Source organism: Suncus etruscus, chromosome 14 (assembly GCF_024139225.1).
Source record: "Suncus etruscus isolate mSunEtr1 chromosome 14, mSunEtr1.pri.cur, whole genome shotgun sequence".
Classification (NCBI taxonomy): domain Eukaryota; kingdom Metazoa; phylum Chordata; class Mammalia; order Eulipotyphla; family Soricidae; genus Suncus; species Suncus etruscus.
This window is the reverse complement of record NC_064861.1, coordinates 67,571,455-67,585,325: the sequence shown is the minus strand read 5'-3', so window position 1 is coordinate 67,585,325 and position 13,871 is coordinate 67,571,455. Positions and strand designations below refer to the sequence as shown.

Below are 13,871 nucleotides of genomic sequence, written 5' to 3'. Positions count from 1 at the left end.
AGTTACTCATTTTGATGAAAAGACAAGGAATGACTTCCCAGGTAATTCCTGTGGCTAATGGAGTCTCCTAAGTCTAGTCCAGCGCACCTACAAGTAGCTCTGTATTGGAATCTGAATCTTGTGAGAATTCTAGAGTAAGTTCTCTGCTTCCTGCTAGTCTTCCTGGTATTAATCATGGGCTCAGATCCTTGTCCTGAGCATACAGAACAGCATGTTGATGTGATGCAAGTGTGTTGCTGACTGGAGTCAGAGGAAGCAGGCGGTTGTATGGATGACAGGGAGTGAAGGCTCGTGAGCAGGTGGTTGCCGGGCAAGATGCTGCGTGATGAAGCTTAGCTGTTGTAAATTTTTATCTAAAGATCAAAATCCTGGGGGAGAACTGTCTCCTGATAGATTTTATGCTCTAGAAGCCATCATTTGGGTGAGCACTCACAAAAACAGGTCAGGTTTTCTGTTTCTTTCCAGATTTCCTAAATTCTTACTGAGTGAACATGTCACATGTTCACATGCTGTAGTCTTCCAGGCAACTACTAACTTTGGCTGGTACTTGGTGATCATACTACCAATACCAAGCCTTTTTTTCTCTTCCACAGGTGGCTGGTGAAGGTGCTGATCACCACAGGTGTGTACCTACTGTTAGGGTCTCCACGGGGTCTTAGAGTGTCTCACTAAGGGAGAGGGCCCTGTTCGGAACGCTGACTGCCTGGTGGCATCTCTAAGGGTAACTGGGCATTTGGTGGCCCCTGTGCATTGTAATATATGCCCATTTGCCTGTGTATTAGGTGGGTTGAGGCAAGAGTTAGCTTGTCTTCACTCTGGTAAATAGGACTATTGTTTTCCACTAAACAAAACTCTAGCTAGGAAGTCTTATTATACTCCCTTGGAACCTTGAGTGCTGACCGAGAAAAGATCCTCTTGGATCTTTGTCTTTCATGTAAAGTAGGATTGTACTGTAGGACTACAAAGTAGTTTCAATATATAGTGAGGAGAGACAGTAGAGGCTCAACCATCAGGGAATTCATTCACTTAGCCTTTTGTGATGAGCTGTTTGTTGAGCCTTAAATTATTCCTTCCTCAAAGTGGCATCAGCATCTCACTGATAATGTGAAATCCTATTTAATCCTATTTAAATTCTATTTAATTGAAACAAAGATGTGCTCCATGTGCTGGTAGATTCTTTGTGGGGAGCACACACAACAGCACTGGAGACCAAATTCTCATAGCTGCAGGACCTATACTCGATTGATCACTTGTGCCATATCCTTTATTACCTCTGATAAGTTCTTTTCTGATCTTAAACTAGTAATGTCCTTCAGGTGAAACTTGCAGCTACTGAAAAAGGCAGGAGAGATTTTTTTTTTTGGAGGGGGGGGGTCACACCTGGCAGGCTCGGGGGAACCATATGGGATGCTGGGATTCAAACCAATGATCTTCTGCATGAAAGGTAAACACCTTACCTCCATGCTATCTCTCCGGCCCTGGGAGGAGGGATATTCGTAGTTCATAGTCAATGCACTGATGTTCATGGTATTTTAGAATTGCAACTTTGTAACCTCAGTTTATAAGAACAACTAATTATTTTCCTTTTTGGAAATTTGGACACCTGATAGTGTCTTAAAATTTATGCTTGGTGCTGCACTCAATGATCACTTCTGGTGGGACTTACAGGACCTTATGGAGTGCTGTGGAACGAACCTAGATTGGCTGCCTGCAAGGCACGCACCCTACCCACAATACTCTCTTGGCACCCTATGATCTCCTCTAGGTCCTCCTAGACTTTGGAATAGAAAAGGTAGAAGTTATATTGTCTTCAGTCAAAGATTAAAAAAAAAAAACAGTTTGCTCGAACCACATTTTTCTGTTTTGGAAAGGGTCACCCTGCTGCACTCAGAAAGTTCTGGCAGGCTTGGGACCATATGGGATACCGGGAATCGAACTTGGGTCTGTCCTGGGTTGGCCGCATACGAGGCAAACACCCCACTGTTGTGCCATCGCTCCAGCCCCACAAACCACTTTTAATTCATAATTTAAAACTACTATTGAATCAATCATATGTAAGACTGCAGAGCATGAGAGCAATGCATTTTGTTTTTGTTTTTCGGCCACACCTGGTGATGCTCAGGGGTTACTCCTGGCTATGCGCTCAGAATCATTCCTGGCAGGGCCAGAGAGATAGCTTGGAGATAAGGCGTTTGCCTTGCATGCAGAAGGTCGGTGGTTCGAATCCCGGCATCCCATATGTCCCCTGAGCTGCCGGATGTAACCCCTGAGCACTGCTGAAATCATACCTGACTTGGAGGATCCAAGGCAAAACCATGCATCTTGCACCATCACTCCAGCCCCAAGAGCAATGCAGTGTTGCTATTCCCCCTGCCCCTGCTCCATGATCAGGGTTGGATGATTGTATGGCCAGCTCCCTTTCCTGGGGAAATTACAACCTGGGAAGAGCCCACAAATCCTGGTCACTTAGAACCATTGTTTTTCTTACATATGCTTTAAGGGTTAGAGTTCAGAAATGAGAACATGGGAAAGGATACAATACTCATGTAGTGTTAAAATTAAGCAATTTCTCTTACTTTCTTGTACATCTGAAATGTTTTTCCACTTAAAAGATTTGAGAGCTGGATTAAAACACTAGATTTGGCATTGTGTAGAAACTGATTGTTTTTGTTGTAAGCTATTTAGACTTCTCCATGTCCTTATCTATGTTTTATGATAGTTTTATGATGCATTAACAACTAGCACAGTTATTCTGTACTTCAGTGATAAATGACAGCTTAATTTAAAATCACTATCAATTCATATATTTTGCTAATCAAACTCTTTTTTTTTTTTTTTTTTTTTGGTTTTTGGGTCACACCTGACGGTGCTCAGGGGCTACTCCTGGCTGTCTGCTCAGAAATAGCTCCTGGCAGGCATGGGGGACCATATGGGACACCGGGATTTGAACCAACCACCTTAGGTCCTGGATCGGCTGCTTGCAAGGCAAACACCGCTGCGCTATCTCTCCGGGCCCGCTAATCAAACTCTTAATTCTTATTTCCTGGTGTTGCCATTATACCTTACCCATTAGGGAAAAAAATCTGTCATCTTTGCCTTTCAGTCACTTAAGTACCTACATGTTTAACTGAGGTGATAGTTTTGTTAACCACAGTTCTTAACCACATCATTTTATAAATTACTTTTGCTTCTACATAATTCAGATTTTGGCTGCAACCTACCAATTTGGTTTTTTTTTTTTTTTTCCGGTTTTTGGGCCACACCCGGCAATACTCAGGGGTTACTCCTGGCTGTCAGCTCAGAAATAGCTCCTGGCAGGCACGGGGGACCATATGGGACACCGGGATTTGAACCAATCACCTTTGGTCCTGGATCGGCTGCTTGCAAGGCAAACACCGCTGTGCTATCTCTCCGGGCCCCAATTTGGTTTTATGAGCTTAGAACACTACTAAAGATTCTACCTGTGGAGCCTTTTCACTTGCACTGACTGGTGGAATGATCTTAGAGCTGCCTTTAGGGCAGGCAATGTTGGCTAGATATGTGCTAAGCCCTAACAAGGCATCATACAGAAATTCTGTAGCTGCCATTTCAATTTAATATCTGTTTACATGTTATTTTTTTTTGCCTTGTTTATCTAGCCTGTAAACTATTAAAAAATTCTTTTTGAGGGGCTGGAGAGATAGCATGGAGGTAAGGCTTTTGCCTTTCATGCAGGAGGTCATCGGTTCGAATCCCGGCATCCCATATGGTCTCACGTGCCTGCCAGGAGCAATTTCTGAGCCTGGAGCCAGGAATAACCCCTGAGCACTGCTGGGTGTGACCCAAAAATCACCAGAAAAAAATTCTTTTTGGTTTTGGAGCACCCAGGGGTGCTCAGAGGCTCTGCTTGCCTCAATGCTTGTGGGTCCTCCTCATGGTGTTCATGCTCTGTTAGTTTGTTTTTGTTTTATTTTGGGTCATACCCGGAAGCGCTCAGGGGTTCCTCCTGGCTCGAGGCTCATAAATCGCTCCTGGCAGGCTTGGGGACCATATGAGGTGCCGGGATTCGAACCACCATCCTTCTGTATGAAAGGCAAACGCCTTACCTCCATGCTATTTCTCTAGCCCCTTGTGCACTGTTAGGAATCAAGCCAGGTATTGCATGAACCATAGCTCCAGCCCCTGTCATATTTTTAGGTCAAGAGTAGAGAAGAAATTAAAGAAAATTTAGTGCAAAATGGGAAAACCTCAGTTTTTTTTTTTTTATTAATGTGTCTATTTAGTATTTATTAAACTGAACATTCAACGTTATGCTGGGTGAAGTGATGCACAGAAGCCTATCTTATGTTCTAGAGGCGAATTTGAAAAATATACCATCTTTATTGAGCTTGCTTGTGATACTCGTGGAGTTGCCTGGATATCTGAGGTCCTCTGGCCTTGAGAAACTCATTACTGTTTATTTCTCTAGCTACATTTTAATTAAATGAAAAGTATACTATTATAGCACTTCTCATGACCTCTGAATAGTTGTATTTCTAAGTAGAGAGGTCAAGGATGGGCAATATCTATAACTCTTTTACCAATTCTTGATTCTCTAGCATTGATAGCATCTTTCCTCTTGGGAACTCCTTAAAGTTCCAGCTCTAGATGACTTAGTCTAGTGGGGGCTTATGTTTGCTGAGCCTTAAATCAGTCCTTCCTGAGGGGGTGGCCATCAGCATCTCACTGATAAAGCAAAGTTCTGTTTGAGACAAGGATATTTTCCATGTCCTGATAGATTCTTTTGAGGGGAGCACATTTTATTCTACAGGTCTGTTCCCACAGATATTTTGGAAGAAGCTTTGCTGTTTTCCTGGTTAGACGGGGGTATCTTAAGACTGGGTAGTGGGGACTAGTTAACTTTGAAAGCTGCTGTGCTGCATATGCCTGGACCCCAGACCTCCAGACAGCCATGAGTGATACCTGAGCACAGAGACCAATTCCAAATAAGCAAGCCCTACCCTTACTGCATAAAAGTACTGTTGTATTCCGCATGCCTTCCTCTCATGACTCCCTTGCTTTGTATTCTTGGGGTTTTCTAGCTATGTTTCAAGGAAATAGTAGACTTCAGATGTAATAGTAGGTTTTATTATATGTTTAGGTTATAAAAGAAGCAGTGTACATCTGTGGGCTGGTCACTGTCCACAGTTATCTTGTATATCACCTTATGCTTTTTGTCTCATGATCACGTTTGACTGTAACTCATGAGTTCTCAGCTAACCAGCTTTCTTTTTCCTCTTTCAGATGAATTTGATGCCTACATTATTGTTTCTTTCGTGAATGCCACACTTGTGTTGTCTATCGGGGAGACAGTGGAAGAAGTGACAGATTCTGGTTTCCTGGGCACCACCCCAACCTTGTCCTGCTCCTTGTTAGGAGATGATGCCTTGGTGCAGGTACCACACTCAGCTGCTTGTCTATGCCCTTCATTGTCTCCACTTGGCCCTTGTAGTGCTCTGTTCTGTTTGTTATGTTTGCATTAGAACACTGAGATCAATAGGACCACCAGTAGGTGGACACACTTGGATATGGTTTAATTAATTAGAATGTATTAGTGACTTTAATTAAATTATGTTTAATTAAATTTAAGTTAAAATTTATTAATTTTTTAATTGGAGCTTAATTGAAATTTTGTTTTTTGGATTGTTTTTGCTCTGTACTCATTGGTGGCCAGGACCATATGGGATGCCAGGGATCAAGCTGAGTCAGGGCAGTAAGGTTTTGGTTTTTGTTTTCTTTTACTGTAGGTGTATCCTGATGGCATTCGTCACATACGAGCAGACAAAAGAGTGAATGAGTGGAAGACCCCTGGGAAGAAAACGATTGTGAAATGTGCAGTGAACCAGCGCCAAGTTGTGATTGCTCTGACAGGAGGAGAGCTGGTTTATTTTGAGATGGATCCCGTATGTTACTTCAGCCTTTGCTATGGGACTTAGTGTAGATGTAGAGTTTAGAGGTAAAACTGGGTATCAGAATCTAGGCATCTAAGTTATATTTACAAGAAAGAGAATTGAGACAAAACCATTTTGACTCTTTGAGGGTAAATTAATTTATTCTCATTGGAGTTGTGAAATCCTACCTATTTATGAAGTATTTGCTTATTCTCCTCTTCATATTCTACCTGTCCAACAATTATTTGCCATATGTTTAATTTCCTCAAGCTGAATCCATTTTCAAATTTGCTCTTGTGTAGAGAATAATTTTTATTTATTTATTTATTTATTTATTTTGATTTTTGGACCACACCCGGCGGTGCTCAGGGGTTACTCCTGGCTCTTTGCTCAGAAATAGCTCCTGGCAGGCACGGGGGACCATATGGGACACCAGGATTCGACCAACCACCTTTGGTCCTGGATCAGCTGCTTGCAAGGCAAACTGCCGCTGTGCTATCTCTCTGGGCCCTAGAGAATAATTTTTAATTTGTCCTCTTAATGATTCTGGCAAGTTCGTATGTCTGACTTCGTTGAAGATCGAGGTTTGTTGTTAATGTCCATATTTGAATTCTCTTTCACCTAGAGTATTCTCAGGAACAGATAAACAGTTTTATGTGTTTCCATTTCCTGAGAGGTTGACTTAGACATGTTGTGTTACATTGTACTTGTCAAAGATCTCTGTTTGTGTGTGTGTGTGTGTGTGTGGTTTTTGGGTCACACCTGCCAGTGCTCGGGTTATTCCTGGCTCCAGGCTCAGAAATTGCTCCTGGCAGACACGGGGAACCATATGGGACGCCGGGATTCGAACCAATGACCTCCTGTATGCAATGCAAATGTCTTACCTCCATGCTATCTCTTCGGCCCGTCAAAGATCTCTTGATTCTCTCCAGTTTCACTTTGCTTGTTTGTCTTTGTGTCACACCGCGCAGTGCTACATGAATTAGACCAGCTTCCTTCGTGGGTGCCTGTACTCAGCCTATGGAGCCATTTTTCTAGCCCTTCACTTAGTTTTCTCCTAATATGTAGACTTGACTGTTGGGCTCTCAAGTAGAGAAATCTTTGGTTATTATAGTAAGAAATGAGAAGAAGCAAAAAAAGATTTACCTTAGCCTCTCTTCCCTGGGACCAGGATTTGGAAGTAAGTTGGAGCAGTTTGTGATACTTTCCCCTCTCCCCCCTCAGTCAGGACAGCTGAATGAATACACAGAGCGGAAGGAGATGTCAGCAGATGTGGTGTGCATGAGCCTGGCCAATGTGCCTCCTGGAGAGCAGCGGTCTCGCTTCCTTGCTGTGGGGCTGGCGGACAACACGGTCAGAATTATCTCTCTGGACCCATCGGTAAGTTTCACTGTTGGCTTCTAGGATCTTCCAGTTGGACCATGTTTCAGCTCCTAAAGTCAGTCTTTTGAGATGAGTTGTCCATGAGAACGCTTCTTACTGCCCCTCATAATTTTTTTGGAGGGGCCATAACCAGCATTGCTCCTGATTACTCCTGCCTCTGTGCTCAGGAATCACTCCTGGCAGACTTGGGAATCATAAGGGGTGCTAGGGATCAAACCTGCAAGGCAAATACCCTACCCACTGTGCAGTTGCATTGTGCTAGTGCTCCGGCCCCACCCCTCATTCTTGTTAAAGACTTAAGACTTGATTCCCTTTCAGTTAAAAAATAACCAAATCTGTGTCTATAGGACATCCATGAGCCATTCTCCTTCTGATCTTTTGTTTGTTTGTTTGGTTTTGGTTTTGGTTTTTGGGCCACACCTTGCAGCCCTCTACACATAGAAATCGTCCCCGGCAGGCTCGGTGGACCATATGGGAGGCCAGGATTTGAACCACTGTCCTGCATGCAGGGCAAACTCCCTACCACTGTGCTATCTCTCCAGTCTCTGATCTTGTTTTCTTTAAGTGATCCCTCCTGCCCTGGTCCTATTATTGAGGCCCCTAGTCTCATTTTGGGCTCACAGCCCCCCACTCTCCTTATGTAGTTGTTCCCTGTAGCCCCTTGTTGAGAAACACTGCCATAAATAACGTAAATCTTAATTGGTTCCTTATTGACCTATTTGGAATTTACTCCTCAGGTTTTCGAATGCTTGTAAGACAGTTCTTTATTTTTTTGTACCTAGAATTAGTCCTGAGTAGTAGTTTTCAGAAACTGGTCCTGTCTCATTTTATTATTTCCTCTTTCCCCATCAGGACTGCCTACAGCCACTGAGCATGCAAGCTCTTCCTGCCCAGCCCGAGTCTCTGTGTATTGTGGAGATGGGAGGGACCGAGAAGCAGGATGAACTGGGGGAGAGGGGCTCCATCGGTTTCCTCTACCTAAATATTGGACTGCAGGTAAGATCTCAAGGCTCATGTTGTTGGGATCGGATCTTGAGATTTTTCTTGTGCTCCACATTTAATATAGACATATAATTTGATATCATTTTCTAAATTTTTAAAATCTCTTATGAACCATATGAACCTTCATGCATCTTCCTATTGCTTTATCAGTCTTACTGGGTGTTGTTTTAAATTTTATATTTTGTGGCTGTGTGTTGGGGGTGGTGGGCCATACCTGGCAGTTTTTGAGACTGTACTCAGAATTCAAACTATTGTGCAATTGCAGCCTTTTGCAAGGCAAGTGCCATTAGCTCTGTACTATCTCTCTGGCTCTGCCTGGAGTATTGTTTTATTTTTTTGTTTTTGGGTTACAACTGGTCATGCTCAGGCATTACTCCTGGCTCTCATTCACCACACTTGGTGGTGCCCTGGAGACCATCTGGGATGCTGGAGCATGAGCCGAGGTTAGCCACATGTAAGGTAAGCACCCTCCCTCTTCTGCTGTACTGTCTCTCCAACTCCACCCTTGAGTTTTGTTTTTGTTTGCTATTCTTGTTTTTTTTTTTCGGCCACATCCGGTGTTGCTCAGAGGTTACTCTGGGCTAGGCACTCAGAATGGCTTCTGGCTTGGAGGACCATATGGGACACCGGGAATATTGAACCACCATCTGTCCTGGATTAGCTGCGTGCAAGGCAAACACCCTACCGCTTTGCTGTCGCTCTGGCCCCTTCCTGGAGGTTTTTGTTTGGTTTGGTTTTTGGGTCATACCCAGCAGCATTCAGGGGTTATTCCTGGCTCTATGCTCAGAAATCGCTCCTGGCAGGCTCAGGGGACCTTATGGGATGCCAGGATTTGAACCACCATCCTTCTGCATGCAAGGCAAACGCTCTACTTCCATGCTATCTCTCCGGCCCCTCCCTGGAGTATTTTAAAGCCAATGTACCATATCTTCTATATCTTAGAATGCGACTCATAACAGGTATATGAAGGTTTTTGTTGTGTTAACTGTTTATGTTCAGGAGAGCCCTCTTGGTGAGTTTCAACCAATTGGCTCAGTGCTGTGCTGAGCCATCATGTGCTCCAGCCCCATCCTTGAGTTTTGTTTTAGTTTGGTATTTTTGTTTTGTTTTTTTCTTTTTTGGGCTACACCCAGCAGTGCTCAGGGGTTACTCCTGGCTCTGTGCTCAGAAATTGCCCCTGGCAGGCTCAGGGGACCACATGGAATGCCAGGAATTGAACCAGAATCTGTCCAGGATAGGCCACATGCAAGGCAAATGCCCTACCACTGTGTCATTGGCCCTTCTCAGTGGTATAATTTAAGGGTCCGAGGATGTGAGTTAGAGACCAAACTGGGGTTGGCTGTGTGCCTTAATTCTCTTGAATTAGTTCAGACTAGTTCTCTTTTTTATTTTATTTTATTTTATTTTATTTTATTTTATTTTATTTTATTTATTTATTTTTTTTGTGGTTTTTGGTCACACCCGGCAGTGCTCAGGGGTTATTCCTGGCTCCAGGCTCAGAAATTGGTCCTGGCAGGCATGGGAGGACCATATGGGACGCCGGGATTTGAACCGATGACCTCCTGCATGAAAGGCAAATGCCTTACCTCCATGCTATCTCTCCGGCCCCTTTTATTTTATTTTTTTTTTTTTTTTGCAGCAGAGGGGAGGGGTGCTACATCCAGCGGCACTCAGGTTGCTCCTGGCAGGCCCTTATAGAATGCCTAGGATCAAACCCAGGTTAGTCCCAGGTCAGCCTGCTGAACAGACTTACCCACTGTGCTATCACTCCTGCCTGTCCCACCTCCTTTTTTTTCTTTCGGTTTTTGGGTCACACACGGCGGCTATTAGGGGTTATTCCTGACTCTGCACTCAGAAATTGCTCCTGGTGGGCTTAGCCGGGGGACCATATGGGATGCCAGGATTTGGACAGTGCTACAGTCAGTTCTGGGTCAGCTGTGTGCAAGGCAAATGCCCTACTGCTGTGCTATTTCTCTGGCCCGTCCTGTCTTTGATGCTAAATGGTCACATTTAGGGAAGCTGGTTTCTTTTCATGGTGCCTGCTAGCCACTCAACCACTGGATGGTCCACCAGTGACTCACACTTGGGTGACTTAAAATTATTGCATCATTGGTGTCATTGTATTAAACCCCAGTAATTTGGGAATCATTTTTTCTTTCTGCACACTTCGTGCTTACCTGGAACACTGTTTTGGGGCTATACCTGGCATTGTTCAGGGCTCACTCCTAGCTCTGCCCTCAGAGGTCATTCCTCAGAGGGACCATATTGGATGCTGAGAATCAATCCTGGATAGTTGTCTGTAAGGCAAGCACCCTCTACTGTACTATTACTCTTGCTCCACCTGGAACATTTTTAAGAGACCATCATAATTTGAACTGCGTGTATATATATTTTTGTTTTGTTTTGGGGACACACCAATAGTACTCAGGGCTTATTCTTGGCTCTGTAAATTATGGTCTGGAGCAATAGTACAATGAGTACAATGTTTGCCTTGCACATGGCTGACCTAGGTTTGAACCCCACCCTCCTGTATGGTCCCTGGACCAGAAGTAATCCTGAGTACTGTCAGATGTGGCCATAAGTCTCCCCCCCCCCCCAAGAAAAATCAGTTTAATATACGTGGTTAAAAAATTAAAGATGTATATAAAGGGCTGGAGTGATGGTGCAGCGGTAGGGTGTTTGCCTTACACGCGGCTGACCCAAGATGGACCTTGGTTCGTTTCCCCATGTCCCATATGGTCCCCCAAGCCAGGAGCGATTTCTGAGCGCATATCCAAGAGTAACCCCTGAGTGTTACTAGGTGTGGTCCAAAAATCCCCCCCCAAAAAATAGAGATAAAAAAATTAGAGATATGCAATAAAAAAATAGGTGCTTTTTACTTATTAGAGGTTCTGCAACTATTATTGTATAAAAGTCTCTCATTTGTGAGAACATTCTTTCAGGGACTAGTCATTTTACATCTATACTAAAATCATCAGATAGCAGCCACAGGGGCTCCTGTTGGAGGTAGGCCTCACCCCTCTCTTCTTCCAGAATGGTGTGCTGCTGAGAACTGTCTTGGACCCTGTTACTGGTGACCTATCTGATACCCGCACACGATACCTAGGGTCTCGCCCTGTGAAACTCTTCCGTGTCCGGATGCAAGGACAGGAGGCTGTAAGTAAGGAAAGGGGTGGAAAGGCATGTTTGTTAGTGGTGTCTGCTGAGGGAAATCCTGTCTTGGTGTTAGCTAAAATTCAACAATTTTAGTTATTTCTGTTCAGTTCATTTCCTTCATGTGGGAAGCCTCAGATCTTTTCCTCCAGAGATCTTAGGGGACCTCATGGTGCTTGGTTATGATTTGAGTGTAGGTGGTGGAGACCATCCTTTTTGCACTCAGTCTAGGCAAATAGAGTGGGCTAAGGTTAGATCATTATTACATTTAATCCTTACAACAGTCTAGCCTCATAATAAAAGTATTCCTGTTATGGAAGCGCTGAGAGGTTGGGTGAGTGAGTAATCTAGATTAGGACTAATTTGCTCTGCTATCTATTCAACCCCAGGAAGCTTACTTTAAAAGAAAATTTTTACCACCTCCACATTTGCTTACTGGATCCTTTATGAAATCCTAACCCATAATTGAAGTAACTTTAATAATGCAAATTTTAGCAAATGCTAAAATTATTGTTTGTTAGGCCTTTTTGGTATTGTTTTTTTTTTTTGGGGGGGGGGCCACATACAGGGGTTCCTCCTGGCTCTTCACTCAGGAAATTATTCCTGGAGACCTCAGTTAACCATATGGGTTACCAGGGATTAAACCCACATACATTGACCTCTTGCAGGGTAAGTGCACTGTCTACTGTACGATCATGGTCCCAGGCCTTGTTTTCTTAAGGTTACCCTTAGGTTTTTGGAATTCTTTGGAAAGATCTGGTCAGTGGGCTGGGATTTGGGTTAGTTAACTGGTGATGCTTGACTTTTCCCATGCTTATTGCATATGTTTTCGCTTTCCTGAGGTGTTGGCCATGTCTAGCCGCTCTTGGTTGAGCTATTCGTACCAGTCTCGATTCCATCTCACACCCCTGTCTTATGAGACCCTAGAATTTGCATCTGGCTTTGCTTCTGAGCAGTGTCCTGAAGGCATTGTGGCCATCTCTACCAATACCCTGAGGTGAGTGACTCCCACAGTTCTTCTGCCTGAGTTTGGACCATTATTTTGCCAGCATGTTGGAGGAATGGCAGAGAGCCTGTTTTAGAATGGAACCAGTGGTTGAAATTGAAACCTTGCTTGACTCTTGTATTTAAGTACCTGATAGCTAAGTTTCACTGTTTGAGATTTGTAGCTGCTTTTCAGACTTTCAGGGCCAAGATTTAGGACCTAATACAGATTAATCTTAAATTATAATTACACTATGTTATTTCAGCTTTTTGTTAGTTGATGGACTTGTTTGGAGCACTATATGTTGTACAAGATTGGTTTGGGGGAGGGATACACCTAGCAGTGTTACTCATGATTCTGGGGTCATACATCCCTCCTTGAACGACTTAGGGATCATATGTGGTGCCAGGGACTAAAGCTGGGTTGCTCTATCTCCCTTTTTCTGTTTGTTTGTTTGTTTGTTTGTTTTTGGATCACACCCGGCAGCACTCGGGTTACTCCTGGCTCTATGCTCAGAAATCACTCCTGGCAGGCTCGGGACCATATGGAATGCGGGATTCAAACCACTGTCCTTCTGCCTGCAAGACAAGTGCCCTACCTCCATGCAATTTCTCCAGCCCCTCTTTTTCTTCCTTTTTTTTTTTTTAATTTTTATTTTGATCATAATGGCTTACCGTAATGGCTTACATATCTTTCTTCCTTTTATCTTTATGTTCTGGTTTTATTTATTTTTGGGGGGCCACACCCAGCGATGTTCAGGTGTTACTCCTGGCTCTCTGCTCAGAAATCGCCCCTGGCAGGCACAGGGACCATATGGGATGCCAGGATTCGAACCATCCTTGGTCCTGGAGTCAGCCGCTTGCAAGGCAAAAGCCCTATTGCTGTGCTATCTCTCTGGCCCATCATGTTCTGGTTTTAATGATTTGTTGTTCCCAATGTGATTTACTATTACCAAGTGAATTCCCAAGATTTCTTCCAACAGCTTTCAAGGTCTTAGTTATTTCTCTTTGGGGGGGTGGGGACCACACCCAGCGGTGCTCAGGGGTCACTCCTGGCAGGCACGGGGGACCATATGGGACACCAGGATTCGAACCAACCACCCTTGGTCCTGGTTCGGCTGCTTGCAAGGCAAACGCCGCTGTGCTATCTCTCCGGGCCCTTAGTTATTTCTTTTAATTTTAGCAAGATCGTCTCCTTGCATGCCCTTCGATGACTTTATAAGGTTACCATTGGGGCTAGAGTGATAGCATAGGGGTAGGGTGTTTCATATGACTGACCTGAGTTCAATCCCTGGCATCTCATTTGGTCCCCTGACCCTGCCAGGAGCGATAATAACTAAAAAAGGTTATTCTTAGGTATTGGTGGCTTTATACCTTTTGTGCTGTCTGTTTTCAATATTTATACCTGATAAGATTTGCAGCCTCATTCCTGGCCCCTGT

General features: G+C 44.0%; 1 protein-coding gene across 1 annotated transcript in view; it reads left to right on the top strand.

Moving 5' to 3' along the window:
• The window catches only part of SF3B3 (splicing factor 3b subunit 3), a 52,862-nt gene that overhangs the window by 27,392 nt on the left and 11,599 nt on the right, over positions 1 to 13,871 (top strand). The window contains exons 11-16 of the mRNA XM_049786334.1: positions 5,263 to 5,414; positions 5,766 to 5,921; positions 7,134 to 7,289; positions 8,145 to 8,288; positions 11,328 to 11,450; positions 12,290 to 12,444. Of these exons, the coding sequence (XP_049642291.1) occupies positions 5,263 to 5,414; positions 5,766 to 5,921; positions 7,134 to 7,289; positions 8,145 to 8,288; positions 11,328 to 11,450; positions 12,290 to 12,444 (886 nt within the window). The remainder of the gene's footprint in view (positions 1 to 5,262; positions 5,415 to 5,765; positions 5,922 to 7,133; positions 7,290 to 8,144; positions 8,289 to 11,327; positions 11,451 to 12,289; positions 12,445 to 13,871) is intronic.